Genomic DNA, 14,003 nt, shown 5'->3' on the forward strand with positions numbered 1-14,003 from the left:
AGAAAAATTTCTGCTGCTTTGAAGGTCCCAATGAGCAAGTGGCCTCCATCATCCATAAATGGAATAAGTTCAGAACCACCAGGACTCTTCCTAGAGCTGGCCACCCATCTAAAGTGAGCGATCGAGGGAGAAGCGCCTTAGTCAGGGACGTGACCAAGAACCTGTCGGTCACTCTGTCAGAGCTCCAGTGGTCCTCTGTGGAGAGAGGAGAACCTTCCAGACGGTCAACCATATCTGCGGCAATCCACCAATCAGGCCTGTATGGTAGAGTGGCCAGACGGAAGTCACTCCTTAGTAAAAGGCACATGGCAGCCCGCCTGGAGTTTGCCAAAAGGCACCTGAAGAACTCTCAGACCAAGAGAAAGAAAATTCTCGAGTCTGATGAGACAAAGATTGAACTCTTTGGCGTGAATGCCAGGTGTCGTGTTTGGAGGTAACCAGGCACCACTCGTCACCTGGCCAATATTATCCCAACAGTGAAGCATGGTGGTGGCAGCATCATGCTGTGGGGATGTTTTTCAGTGGCAGGAACTGGGAGACTAGTCAGGATCAAGGGAAAGATGAATGCAGCAGTGTACAGAGACATCCTGGATGAAAACCTGCTCCAGAGTGCTTTTGACCTCAGACTGGGGCGACGGTTCATCTTTCAGCAGGACAACGACCCTAAGCACACAGCCAAGATATCAAAGGAGTGGCTACAACACAACTCTGTGAATGTCCTTGAGTGGCCCAGCCAGAGCCCAGACTTGAATCCCATTGAACATTTCTGGGGAGATCTGAAAATGTCTGTGCACTGACGCTCCCCATCCAACCTGATGGCGCTTGAGAGGTGCTGCAGAGAAATGGGCGAAACTGCCCAAAGATAGGTGTGCCAAGCTTGTGGTATCATACTCAAAAAGACTTGAGGCTGTAATTGCTGCCAAAGGTGCATCAACAAAGCATTGAGCAAAGGCTGTGAATACTTATGTACATGTGATGTCTTAGTTTTTTATTTTTAAAATTTTTTCAAAAATTTCCCAAAAAAAACCCCCCAACTTTTTTCACATTGTCATAATGGGGTGTTGTGTGTAGATTTGAGAAAAAAAAATGAATTTATTCCATTTTGGGATGAGCTGTGACATAACAAAATGTGGAAAAGTGAAGCATTGTGAATATTTCCAGGTGCACTGTAAGTAAAACAATGGATGTGCAATAATGGCATGGCAAAAAAAGTTAATATTAACTGGTCACACTATGGGCATATTTTTCTTAATATTAAAATTATAATACTGAAATGAAAGGAATTTAAACATCAGACTTAAAGTTAAACTAATTTATCTCTCAAACCATGGACATTTATTTAACTTAAATTACATTATACAAGCAAAACCAGCTTCACATCACACATGAAACAGGCATTCTGCTAACAACCAACCCCCTGGAAAGAGGTGTAGTACAGCACAAGAATGAAGGGAAATCCTGACAGACCTGGAGGATCACAATGCTAACAAAACACTTAAAATCCAAAAAACAGCCTAAAATCTTGGCTTCAATTGTTCAAATGTCATATGTAAACATAGCACCTGGCACAGAAAGAGGCACACTTAAATGATGAATGACCATGACCACAAAAAGACTTAGAGGAAAACAAATACAGCGTACAAAAAAACTTTTAAATGTCTTTTAACCTCATCAGAGCTGCAGCACACAGACCAGCAAAGAATGGCTGGCCTTTAGATTAAAAGATGTTGAAGGACATTATGTGTGCTGATCTGTAACACAATACCTGTTACCAAAAAAATACCACTATTCATGCAATGAGACCTGAATTTTATGTTACAATTATTCTGGCAAAGTTTATTCAAAACCTTACCCTTTGTAAAATATTCTTAAAACCCCTAAACTCGCATTAAAACATTGAAGAATTGACTTTACCCAAGATAAATATTTTCATGCCCAAATAGGACATTTGTTTGTGTAATTTCCATCCCTTATTTGTATATATATTGAAAAAAGACAAACTTGAATAAGATCATCATAAATCATAATGCTCCTCTCTTTCGTTTAATGAATAAAAACTGGCATCAAGGAGCTAGAGAGCTTTTTTGAAATCCTTATCCTGATAAAACAATACTTCCAAATACATTTCTAAAGGCGCTCACAACAGACTAATTCAAACAGAATCATTTGGTCTATTAGTATCATTTAATAATTCCAATTTTGCTCATTTTGCTTTTATTTTTCAGAATTTCTATCTTTTTCCGCAGAGTCCTCTTGCCCTTTCTCTCCACTCACAACTTCAGTAGTTTGAGTGTCTACAGAATTATTTGATATGCTGGCATTACGCAATAAATCCATCACTTTCTCTTCTTTGGCCTTTTTGCCTTTCTTCCTCAGGAATTCTATCAACTTCCGTGGAGCCCCCTTGCTTTCTCTCTCCACCCACTTCTTCAGTAGTTCGATTGTCTGCTCTTCACTTTCTCCTGGATGGTTCCGTTTACAGGTTTCAATGGCATTGTCTGATATCCCACTCCCCATTGCTATGGCCTGCATATCCCTCCATCCAAGAATTTCAGCAATGTCAGGGATGAGAGGCTGGAGATCCATATCTGGTACTTCTGGTTCTCAAAGTGAAAGACAAGAAGAACATGAATTTATTATACTGGGAACAAAGAGTGAAAAGAGCTATGTTTGGAGTTGATGAAAGCAGAAAATATCCACGCTTCTACAAGCAAAAATATTTATATCAACACAAGAAGGGAGGTCTATACCTTTTGTATACAAAGTCTTCACTATTTGCTACAATCCTGTATCTGCCAATTTGAGCTGATGTTTTTTTTTTATATAAAAAAAAGTTGAATTAGAATAAGCTTTTTATTCAAATGTTTGAGGGTTCCCCCTCCATGGCCTCCTCATGTTTCTACAGTACAGAATGTTGCATGTTATTTTAAATACCACTAGTTCTCACGATTACCACCAGAATTGGGTGTTGCAATCTAGTACCTGACTGATAGATGTCACTAATATTCCCTGTTTTTCACACTGTAACTTTAATGTAAAGTTACCAGTAATTTTACTTGTTACAACAAAAAAGTATCCAAGGCTTTTTACAGGGTTACCCTGTAATGGCTTCAATTTGATCCAAACAGGTCGAGTATAATGCTTGTGATTTTAAGGAGGTAAAAAAGGAAAACAACCACAACATGACTCAACAACATGACATGGTGTAAAAGCAGGCGTACCAGACCACAAACCGGCTTTTCGCACCTCAACCTGTACCTCCTGTCACTGAAGTTTGATGACTAATACCCTCTCCTTTTCTGCAGACAGTGATGGAAGTTGTCTTTGACAAAAGGTGAATGACCTCTGTATATAAACTTTCCTGGTGTCTTCATTCTTTTCTTTTAAGGTACTTCAAGGAATTTTGCTATACATAACATATGAATTAAGTTTAGGCTTCAAACATTAACATCTGAAGTAATTCTGATCATTGTATCATTGTCCAAGTGGATGTTTCAGCCAAAATTTACAAAGTTTTTTTGAGATGCCATATCTAAAAGAATAAGACTTAAGTTTGCACAAACCAAGTCAAAACTAAGTACATCCTTTCAAAACAGACTAAAGCTTACATAAACCCACCTGATACTGACGGATTTTAAATCCTATCCTGTCTGTTAAAAAAATTCTATTTCATTTGACAAGTTACAAAAGATAGGAAAATAAAGATTGACTAATGCATTTAAAAACATGCGTTTCTTACCTCTAAGAGGATGCATCTCCTGAGAAACAGAGAAAGTTGACAGTAAGTCATTTTCAACTCCAGATTTTTAACTTCACAGAAATTAGATGCTGCTAATGCATACTTTACAAACACCACAATACTAGAAACACAAAGCATGCACATTCTGGACACTGACTTCTACAAAAAACTAACCTGTACCTCCTTTAGAAAGGAACAGCTATGCCAAAATTAAAGCAGAGATGGAAAGTGTCAAACATACATGTAAAGCTGGACTGTTGTGTGAGTGGAGAAGTTAGTAAAACATTTAACAAATAAGGCAAAGGTCATACATTTAGAAAGTTTATAAAAGGAATAAAATATCAACTTACCTCATCAGGAACATGTCCTCTCCTCCTGAGTGTTATGGTATGTAGTCTACTTCCTTTTTGCAACAAATTGTCATACGTTAGATAACAAAATGCACAATTCAATCATTAACATGATCTCTGCTGGTCATGTCACTTACACTGTAAATAAAGCATTGAAGGAAATACTTACGTATTTTTCTCATTTTGAAGCAACACAAAGCAACAACAGTGATGACTAAACAAATCGGTACGATTATACCGACTATTGTGCGTACTGGATATGCCTCTGTAACACATAATATGGATGATTAATGATATTACGATCAAAATTTTGACATTTCTGTGGATGTAACAATCATTACTTAATTTTAACTGATTAAGCTGAACCATACCTGGCATTACTTCATTGCAGACTGTGTCATTGTTGCCTGAGCATTTGTCTTTAGTACCCTCAGGACCACACCTTTAACCCAAGGGAGAAAAAAAACTGAGTAATGTATTTATATTTTGGAAGCTCTATAAGGACAAATACGATTTTCCTTTTTTCAACAAAGTTCTCCAATAATGTTCTTGTTGACAAATATTTGACAGAATGAATCTTACTCTTTACAAGGGTTGCAGAGGAGACAGATATCCTTATCATTGCTGACACAGTAGTGATCCTCTCGACAGCGACACTTTGCATCGCTGGCAGCTTCACAAGGTCTTTCTACTTCTAGATTTTCTAAAAAAATAAAAAAAATAAAAACCAACAAAAGGTTATAAAAGACCTGACAAATCTTTCAATGTTACAGTTTTTTCTTTCTTTCTTTTTTAGAAAATGTGAATTTTTGTATTGGTTTTACATTTTGATAGGCACAATCTTTAACATGGTGATTTTGGTAGATAATAAGAACTAAGTGTAGAGAAAAGGAGAAGTTTATTGGCTAATTTTAAGGAAAAAAGTCAAACTGCATTTTTCTGTCACATACGCATTTCTTCTGGATTCGGGACAGTTCATGTTCAAACATTATGGTTTTCTTTGGAATCTAGTCTAAGATTAGAGTCTAAAACCAAATCATTCTTCAGATCAGAAAAAAAAATTAATAAATGGATTTGCTTGGTCTTCAGAACGTGAAAAGTTTAGGGTGCCAGGAATACTCCATTTGTGCATCAACATTACAAAACGCAACATTAAAGTCCATCAGTGAATATCCAGTTTGCTTTCTCCAAAAACAAATTTTCTTAAGATTATCTCCAGCACTTTGTTAAAATAGTGTGTGCACGCGTAGGGGACTTCAGTGGTCCACAGAAGAGAAGAAGTGATCAATACGCTTCTTCTGATTGATTCAAATCTTATTTTAGTTACCAAAATAGTCTTCCATACCATTGTGGTGTGAGCAGTCTGTGCAGGGCTCACAGTTCTTCTCAGAGCTGGGATGACTGCTGTACGTCCCAGAGTCACATGGCTCACATTTTCCATATTCTTCATTCCCAGTACAGTGCTCCACCAGCTTTTGGCCTATAATTTAGAAAAACAAACATGTTTTCAAAGTCAATATCGCATCAACTTATTTACTGGTTTAACAATCTGTTTAATGTATTCTGTGTCTTTGCATGCTTTATTGGCTAAAGAATCTTAAATTGGAATCAAAATGAATCATACAGTGTTAAGGTGTTGTATGTGTATGGTATGAACCTAATATAACCCAGAAAAAGACTTATTTACTTCTCAAACATGATCTATGACAGGTTTAGCTTGCAAGCATAGATGAAAGGATGTATTATGTCAAACATATCTGAGGCAAATGGCCAAGGCCCCTAAACCCAAAGGTCATGAAGGGTCAAAGCCAGAGCAGTAGCTCTTCATTTTTAGGATTGTCATAAATTACACTTTTTTGGTTATTTACGCTTAGTCTGAAACAATGTTCCGAAAGAACTAACAAAATAACTACATCTACGATGCAAAAAATATTTCAGTTAAGTGAAACTAAAATAAAACCAAGGCTTTACAAAAACACTATCTAAAAATGTATTGTGTGCTTGCAAAACTAACTTGAATAAAACGAAATTCAGGACAAAATATCTTCAGTTTTAGTCTGACACATACACCCAATCCTCACTCATCCAGACCTGGTAGATGATTGTAAGAGGGTCTCTAGGTTGCATGATACTGACAGTTAGACAGAATAAGTGTATGCACACTGTAAACACAGACTTGAGAGCCCAACACAAAATAGTTAAGTAACAAGTTTAACAGTTATTTGGAGCTGTGTTAATACTTCATGTTGCTATTAAAATGACATAGCATACTAGTTACTTAAAATGTCACATTAGCAATAATTTTAAAAATCCAATATAAATATGGAAGAAGCTGTGCCAACTATTTAGGCTAAGCCCCAAGAAAATGTTGGCTAAACTTAAATCTTCATGTTCCCTTGGTAAATGTCTTACGTAGTTTAAGAAACTCAATAAAATGTGTTGTTTGAACTAGTTATCAAACTTAATAATTTGTTCACTTGACATGGTTTTATTTCTTTAATTACAGGAGCAAACGTTTTATTTCGAAACGAAGAACAGAAGTTGTCAAGAAAACTCCCCTCTTAGTAAAAAGAACAGCTTAACTTGTTATCTAACTAATATTTGCCATGTTAGGTCATGAAATAAAAAGACTGACACGTACCAACCCCACACAGACAGCAGACCCTGTCCTCATGCGTGTAGTTTCCATCTTGACACTCAGCTTGGGATGAAACGGCAAAAACGGACCTGGCGATAGGAAAGTGAAGAAAAACGAAAGTGAAAGTTACAGCTGTGACCTTGGACAAGCTTTATTTATTCATTGTCAGTAACATAAATAGCATTAAATGTCTTTACTGACTCTTAACGGTCAGAAATCAAACGTAGAATTTTGAACCTAGGTGTTACGTCGAATCTCGTTACCTGTCATTTTGTTTTCCTTCCCGAGCCCCACCTCATCTACCTTATTCCGCCTCAAACACACTTTAAATCTATCGTAACTCACACAAACACTTTAAAAATAGCCTCTACTTTTACATGTAGCGTTATCCCACTTGAAATTCAAGACTAAGACGCCACAGTATTTATCCTGGCGCCCCGGTGCCCGCTTAAGTAAGCAAGGCTTTCAATTTCGACCCACGTAACGTAAAGGTAAATAAACAAACTTAATTTCTGTTGTCCTTAAATGTAACGTTACTTACACAAGTATGAAGATCAACGCGCAGCAAAAGTATAAGGAAGAAAATGTGTTTCTATTTGCCATCCTCGCAAAACACTCCTGTAGTACTGACAAATGCTTGTGAAACTACTGTAAAGTTGACTTCCTAAACACTTATCGTCCCGCCCACGCATGCGCAGACATATTGAGGGAATTTTTCTCAATTTTTTTTTTCCAATCTACGAGCCAATTACAAAAGCGAATTTCGGTGAGTGTCCTGCTTATCTGCATTTTTTTGAACCGCAATTATCCTGTGTGACTGAAAGTAATGTGTCGAGGTTCCTATGTTTGGTAGTTTTTATGATAAATACTGAAAATTGTGCTTTGGAAAACCCCTTTGCAGTCACCCACGAATTATTTAACAGCAAGGTCGGTGGGCCTAAAAGGGATTTTCCCCCATTAGAAACTCATAAGCCATCCCCTAACTTTCCTTAAAACTTTCAAAAAACATCAAGATAAAAAAATTTGAATATTACAACGTAGTAACCCTTTCACTGGCCTACGGGGGTACAAGGGTTAAACTGAGAGCTTTAATTTTAAATAATGTGAAATCTGTCATCTCATACATCCACGGCAGCTTGTCAGTGTCTTTATATGTAAAAATATCTAATTAATGACACCCCTGTTCTTTGAACTTTTAAAGAGATTGAATTTCTGTACATAAACTGTGCATCACCAACAAATATTGTATGCAGTTATTGATTTGTCATATTAAATATACCTTACACAACTGATTTTTTAAATTAAAAAACAATAATTGACACATTACATTAAAAAATGCTCTTACTTTTTCCTAAAAGAATTGATATATGAAGAAGTAAATTTTCTGTTTGCAATTACCTGCCCCCAAATCTAAACTCAAATAATGCCACTAGGTGGCGTTATTGCACTGTGTTTATCATGTTGCCCTTTGGGAATTACGCTGTAGCGTTGATGAGAGTTCATATAAAATAAAATAATTCATATGATGTCATAGTAGGCATTGACTTGAATACCAAAACCGATTCAATGCCAAGTGTATATGTTGTTTTTAGCAAAATGAACATGAATGAGCAGTAAAGAGAATGTAACTGATATCCTCTGGTGGTATTAAATCAGTATTTGCCAAAAAGAATTGATAGCAACAGATACGATCAAAACAAAGAACACAAAAACATCCAGTAATGGTTCAAAGCACCCCAATTTGTGTGTCACACACATTTCTTTTGAATAGTGGTAATCTTTAGTTTTTAAAGCCCATTCCTTTTGATCTATGAACAACTGTAGATGGCTCTTGTTTGATTTTGCTAATGAATTTTAAAACATGAACTTTAAACAAATGTCTGACAAAAATCTAGCTGTGTCTGGTTCTGAACTAGACATCGGCCAAAGACAGAATAAAACAAAAGTGATACAAATTACAAAGACCTGCATAACTGGACAGCAGCCACCCTGAAGAGACGAAAATTTGATGCTTTACCAAACTTTCTGGCTTTCATTAGACGTATGTGGTAAATTTTTGAACCTTTAATGTAATTTAACAGCCTTTCAAACAACATAGCCCATTTTATGATCTCTGTCATGTGGACCTTATTGCAAAGTCATTTTCAGACTATATTGAATTCTCTGCACAATTGTATATGCTGGTAATACTAACCTTAGGGGCAGAAGTTCAAATACTACTACTATTCTAGTGCCATAGCCCTATGTCATTAGAATGTGTGAATTATCAACACAATACAAATGAAAATAACTTTATCATTTTGTATTGGTAAAACAAGTAGATATACAGTGGGCCGTGAAAATCCTGGATGGCACAAAGACATAGTTCAAGTGGAATTACCATCCCATTTACTTGCATTGCATAGCAAAATGTTAGCTAACGTAAAAAAAAAAGTATATTTCCACTTATTAGATGAAATAAAGGCATTACAGGTGCTGCTTAAGCTCAGTAGACCAAAGATTTGCGACGTGACGTGGGAGTTGCAGCAGTATGAATCGAGATGGTGTAGCTCGAATCAAGCCGTCTGTTGTAGTCGCCAGCGATTCAGCCTGTCAAGTTGCAGAGAGCTGGTTTTAGAATGCTGCAAGCAGATAAATGTGAAAAGGGAAATATAAATCTTGCTTTGAAAGGCTATAAACACCAATTCCATCTTATAATCATGCTATTAATTTTAATCACAATATCTCTTTTATACTTGATCCGAATCATTTGTCATCACAGCATGGCAGTGAAATTTCACAGTACACAAAATCCAAGAACCCTATAGCCACTCTGGCTGTGCTCCAGAGATCCTGTGTGAAGATGTTAGAAAGTTCCAGAAGGACAAACATCACTGCAGACCTCCACTGATCTGAGCTTTTAGGCAGAGTGGTTAGACAGAGCCTCTCCTCAGTGCAAAACACATGAAAGCCTACTTGGAGTTTACAAAAAAGCACCTGAAGGACTCTCTGTGAGAAACAAGAACCTTGGTCTGATGAAACCAAGATTGAACTGTTTTGCCACAGTTCTAAATGTTATGCCTGGTGAAAAAACCAGGCACTGTTCATCACCTGCACGATAACGTCCCAACAAAGAAGCATGGTGGTGGCAGCATCATGCAGTGGGGGTATTTATGGAAGCAGAGACTTGGAGACTGGTCAACTTTGAGGGAAAGTTGGACAGAGCAAAGTACAGAGATATCCTCAATGAAAATCTGTTTCGCAGCACTCAGGACTCCAGACTCAGCCAAAGATTCACCTTCCAACATGACGATGACCCTAATCACACAGCCAGGTCAACATGTGAGAGACTTAGGGGCAACTCTGTGACTATCTTAGAGTGGCCCAGCCAGAGCCCTGATGTGAACTGTATCAAACATCTCTGGAGAGATCTGAAAATGGCTGTCCACCAACGATCCCCATCCAACCTGACTGAGTTGGAGAGGATTTAAAAAGATGAATGGTAGAAAATCCCCCAATCCAGGTTTGAAAGGGTCTGAATATCAATATGCAAACAAATTATACAATTCTGTTTTCACGTTGTCATTATGGGTATTGAGAGTAGATTTATGAGAGAAAAATGAATTTAAATAACTTGTAGTATTAGGCTGCAACATAACAAAAATGAAAAAAAATGAAGGGGGTCTGAATACTTTTTGAATGTGCTGTAAATACAGGTATTGATATCAACTAAATTCAATTCGTAAATATCGGCACAAAATCTAATACTGTGCATCCCTAGTTTAATGCTTATATGAGCTACTGTGGTGCTAGCAACTACGTTTTTTACAGTGTTGATTCTTTTAATACTTCCCCTTTAATTTCTTTCATGTTGTAGGGCAATTTTAGCTCTTAGCCACTTCCTATTAAGTTTGACAGTAGGTAACATTAAGGCAAGAAACTAGATATGGACCAAGCGGCAACCTCCGATCCTAAAAAATGAAGCCAATGCGAAAGTGCAAAAAATTGCTATACTGCTAGTGTCCACTTGAGGCTGGCTGCAGGAACACCTGCCTCCACGGATTGGCTTCAAGAGCCATTTGAGTCCACCTATTGTAAGCAGCAGCTGACGTCACAAGGGGTTTGTCCAATTCTTTCTACAGTCTATGATATGGACAGTAGGCCTAGCTGTTGTTTGACTTTAGCACAATTTGAATGTAAACTCCTAGAGTAATATAGGCCTTTATGTTAACAAGGTCATGATTTGATGCTAACACAATAAATTTGTACTGGATACTGGCAAATACAAATTTTAGGGTTTTACAACTTTCCTTTGATCTTCTTCAGCTTTATGGGGTAAGTTGTAAATTCATCTACTTCAAAGCTTCAAAGCCTCTGAATCCTAACATTCACTGCTGTCTAACTGTAACTTAATTAGAAAATGGCTATTGTAAGTGTTATCAAGTTCAAAATGTTCAGTCTTTTTACACCTTTCCTTTCATGTCTAACATTTTTGGGATCATTTTAGCACTCACCTAACCTTGCAAAGCAGATGGATACGCCCATTTCAGTGTTTCTCACTGGCAAATCCATCTTGCAAAGCTCCCGTCTGAACTGTTTGGGCCAAGTGAAAAGGAAAGTGACAGGACCAATTAACGTCGAGGGGCAGTACTTTCGGGCGCAGCGGAGTCGTGACATAAGCAAGGCGATGGCGAATACATCAGCGTGGATGCTGCTAAAGCGCCAGTTTTATCAGGACTTGACGACATTTCTTCATTAAAAGAAGAACAAAGAACAGTGGTGAGTTTTCTTTTCAAAAACAACAGAAGTCGTGTAGTCACCATGGTTCACGTTATTCCTCGGTAGTTGCGCACACGCACCTCGGTCACGGCTACGTCACGTGTTTTGTTGCTCTTGTTAGCACGTAAAGATGTGACAGACAGAACGTTCATCCAATCACACTCCAAGTTTTTTTTTCAAAGCCTCTGCCCTATCCCAAACGCTTAGTACTGAAGGTTTTCCAGATGGATGTATGAAACTACTCCATCTGGCGGTTAGCACTCACCCACTTCAAGCTTACTGGAATATTTTCTTGGAAATGGCTGAATGCTAATATTCTGTCTAACCATAATTCCAGGTGTCAAAGGCTGCATCAAATGTGTAAAGTAGAAACACTGCCTTGCCTCTCCAACAGAAAATGGAGCTGATGCTGTGCTGCCAGCTTTAAGGATACACAAGAGGATGAGTTGGACAAAGTCATAAAGGCACATAAACATACATTGTGGTGCTTAATTCCCTATTTTGAGTGGGCTGATGCTTTATGTAATAATAGCTTAAAAACTGTCACTAATAGGGCACAATGAAAGCATTACACCTCCCCTTCTGCTGTGCTACAAAAAACCTAAATAGCTGCAAAACCACCACCAGAGATGTGCAGCGTGCAGATTTCAGCTCTATGGAAAGACATTATCATCCTCGGCCAAAGTGTTCCGCCTCCCATTGCCCCCAGGTCATATGCAGAATAAGGCAGTGTAATAGCTCCACTGAGATGAAGAAGCAGGAAAAAAATAGAGTAAGACAATGTTTTGTTGTTTAGGAGAAGCTGCTGGAAGGGACTGTGCTGCAGAGCGTCCCCAGAGATACAGAAGAAGAGGGAGGAGACGAGCTGGGGAAGCAGTAGGTAACAGCTTTTGGTGAAAGAAGCACCAGAAAGAAGGAGGGGAGACTTCAGTGCTCGTCAGTGCTTTTGTATGCTGAAGTTCATTAATACTGTATTGCATTATAGTGTGTTCCATAGATGTAGCTAACTACAGTCGCACTGCACTTGTCTTTTTGGAAACTGGGTCACAACAAGCAAAGCAACAAGTTTTTCCTGGAATTTAATTGCATGCATATCAATGGCACCTTTTGTAGCAGCTGAAATATTCCCTCTGGAGTACACTGTGCATTTGTTCATTTAAAATTTCATGCCTGCATCATGTTGTGGAAAAGTGCTGCATATTTCATATTTACTTCATTGAGGTTTTGCTACTTTTTTAACTTAAGCTGCAGTTCTTTCATAGAGGCGAAGCTTTTAGGCCTACAGGTAGTAATCAAAGAGCACAACTGCTGTGAGAGTGAATGTGATGTGGTTTCTTTCAATTCAGACTGCTGCAGCTTTTAGATTTCTACATAACTAGCGTGACTGTTTCACTTCATCTGCACTGACATTAATGTTACAGACATTCATTTTGATAAAGGATTGACAGAACTCTATTTTTTATAGTCTCATTAAGATCTGAAAATCATGGATTGGAAAACTACATATCTGTCCTTTAATACAAACTTATGTCTTAAATGGTTGAGATCTTAAATGCAGGAGGAGGATTAACTAACATGATGCATAAACATATTTCAACCAGATTTTCTGCCTTGAAACCTGTCCCTATTAAAGCGACTGAAGCCAGGACTTCTGACTTCTGATGCTTCTTCACACGCAGAACAGGAAGAGGGTCATGCTGCTCTTCAACTACAGGAAATAACCTCTGTGCTGATGACGCAGGTCTCAAGGGAATGCTCAGCAAGTTTTGCAGATCTAATGCTGACTGTACTCTCTGAATGAGCGGCAGGGCTCTGCAAGGCCAGGCAACATGTTGCAGCACTGCCACACATGTCTTTGAGTTTTTGTTGTCCCATACATTAAAAGTAAATCATCAAAACTGAGGACAGTATCTCCCTGATTCTCCCTAAACACCAGCTTACAAATACACATTGGCTAGATGAAAAGACATAAATCTGTAAAGCTGCCACTAGACGATATGTCTGTGCAGAGAGCTTTCTCCCCACAACACGTCCAGCGGTCTGCCTAATTAGAACCGAGCATATCTGTGGGCAAGGGAGTCTGTGTCTGCACATGGGGAGGGATTTGGCTGAGAGCATTCATTCACTGCTCTGTCTGGTGAGGAAGACAATGGAGAGGAGTGCAGATTTGTATGTCTTGTTCCAAACTGTGCTGAGCGCTTTCTCCAGTGAACACGACTGACAGGAATAATGCTGGTTGAATATCCCATGGAGATGGATTTATTGGGACTATTGGTGTTGGAAAAATCCAGTTAGGGACTTAGTCAAATCAGAGACAGAAGGGAGAGACTGAGCTGAGCCTACAGGACAGGCCAAACTGATCCCAGTCCTGTCCTGTTCTGTCCTTTACCTGCCCTCTCTGTCCTCAGAGCGGGTCATTTCCATTTTTTTCCTTTGTCTAAACTTTAATGTGAAACACCATTCAGATTCTGACAGCCCCCTCTCTTAATTCTTTAAGTATTAAATAATTTTTTTTTTT

The 14,003-nt window shown here is 38.2% G+C and overlaps 1 protein-coding gene across 2 annotated transcripts; it reads right to left on the reverse strand.

Moving 5' to 3' along the window:
- Positions 1-1,073: 1,073 nt before the first annotated feature.
- On the reverse strand, positions 1,074-7,397 carry fas (Fas cell surface death receptor). 2 transcript variants are annotated; one of them, XM_041790314.1, is made up of 9 exons: positions 7,269-7,397; positions 6,731-6,816; positions 5,435-5,569; positions 4,672-4,792; positions 4,461-4,531; positions 4,259-4,354; positions 4,090-4,142; positions 3,740-3,758; positions 1,074-2,597 (listed from the first exon to the last, which is right to left on the reverse strand). In XM_041790314.1, exons 1-9 carry the CDS (start codon positions 7,328-7,330, stop codon positions 2,215-2,217), a joined length of 1,026 nt encoding a protein of 341 aa, XP_041646248.1. In that variant the 5' UTR covers positions 7,331-7,397; the 3' UTR covers positions 1,074-2,214. The 2 variants fall into 2 exon arrangements, with proteins under 2 accessions (XP_041646248.1, XP_041646247.1); XM_041790313.1 differs by having other exon boundaries at positions 1,074-2,603.
- Between the last annotated feature and the right edge of the window lie 6,606 nt (positions 7,398-14,003).

The sequence above is a fragment of the Cheilinus undulatus genome, linkage group 6 (assembly GCF_018320785.1).
Source record: "Cheilinus undulatus linkage group 6, ASM1832078v1, whole genome shotgun sequence".
NCBI classification, from domain to species: domain Eukaryota; kingdom Metazoa; phylum Chordata; class Actinopteri; order Labriformes; family Labridae; genus Cheilinus; species Cheilinus undulatus.

Excerpts from the sequence above, each read along its gene's own strand:
- fas (XM_041790313.1), bottom strand. The coding sequence starts at position 7,330 with ATGGCAAATAGAAACACATTTTCTTCCTTATACTTTTGCTGCGCGTTG. Across the intron at positions 6,817-7,268 it reads GCGTTGATCTTCATACTTGT|GTCCGTTTTTGCCGTTTCAT; the intron begins GTAAGTAACGTT and ends TCCTATCGCCAG. Across the intron at positions 4,355-4,460 it reads CTGCAATGAAGTAATGCCAG|AGGCATATCCAGTACGCACA; the intron begins GTATGGTTCAGC and ends TATGTGTTACAG.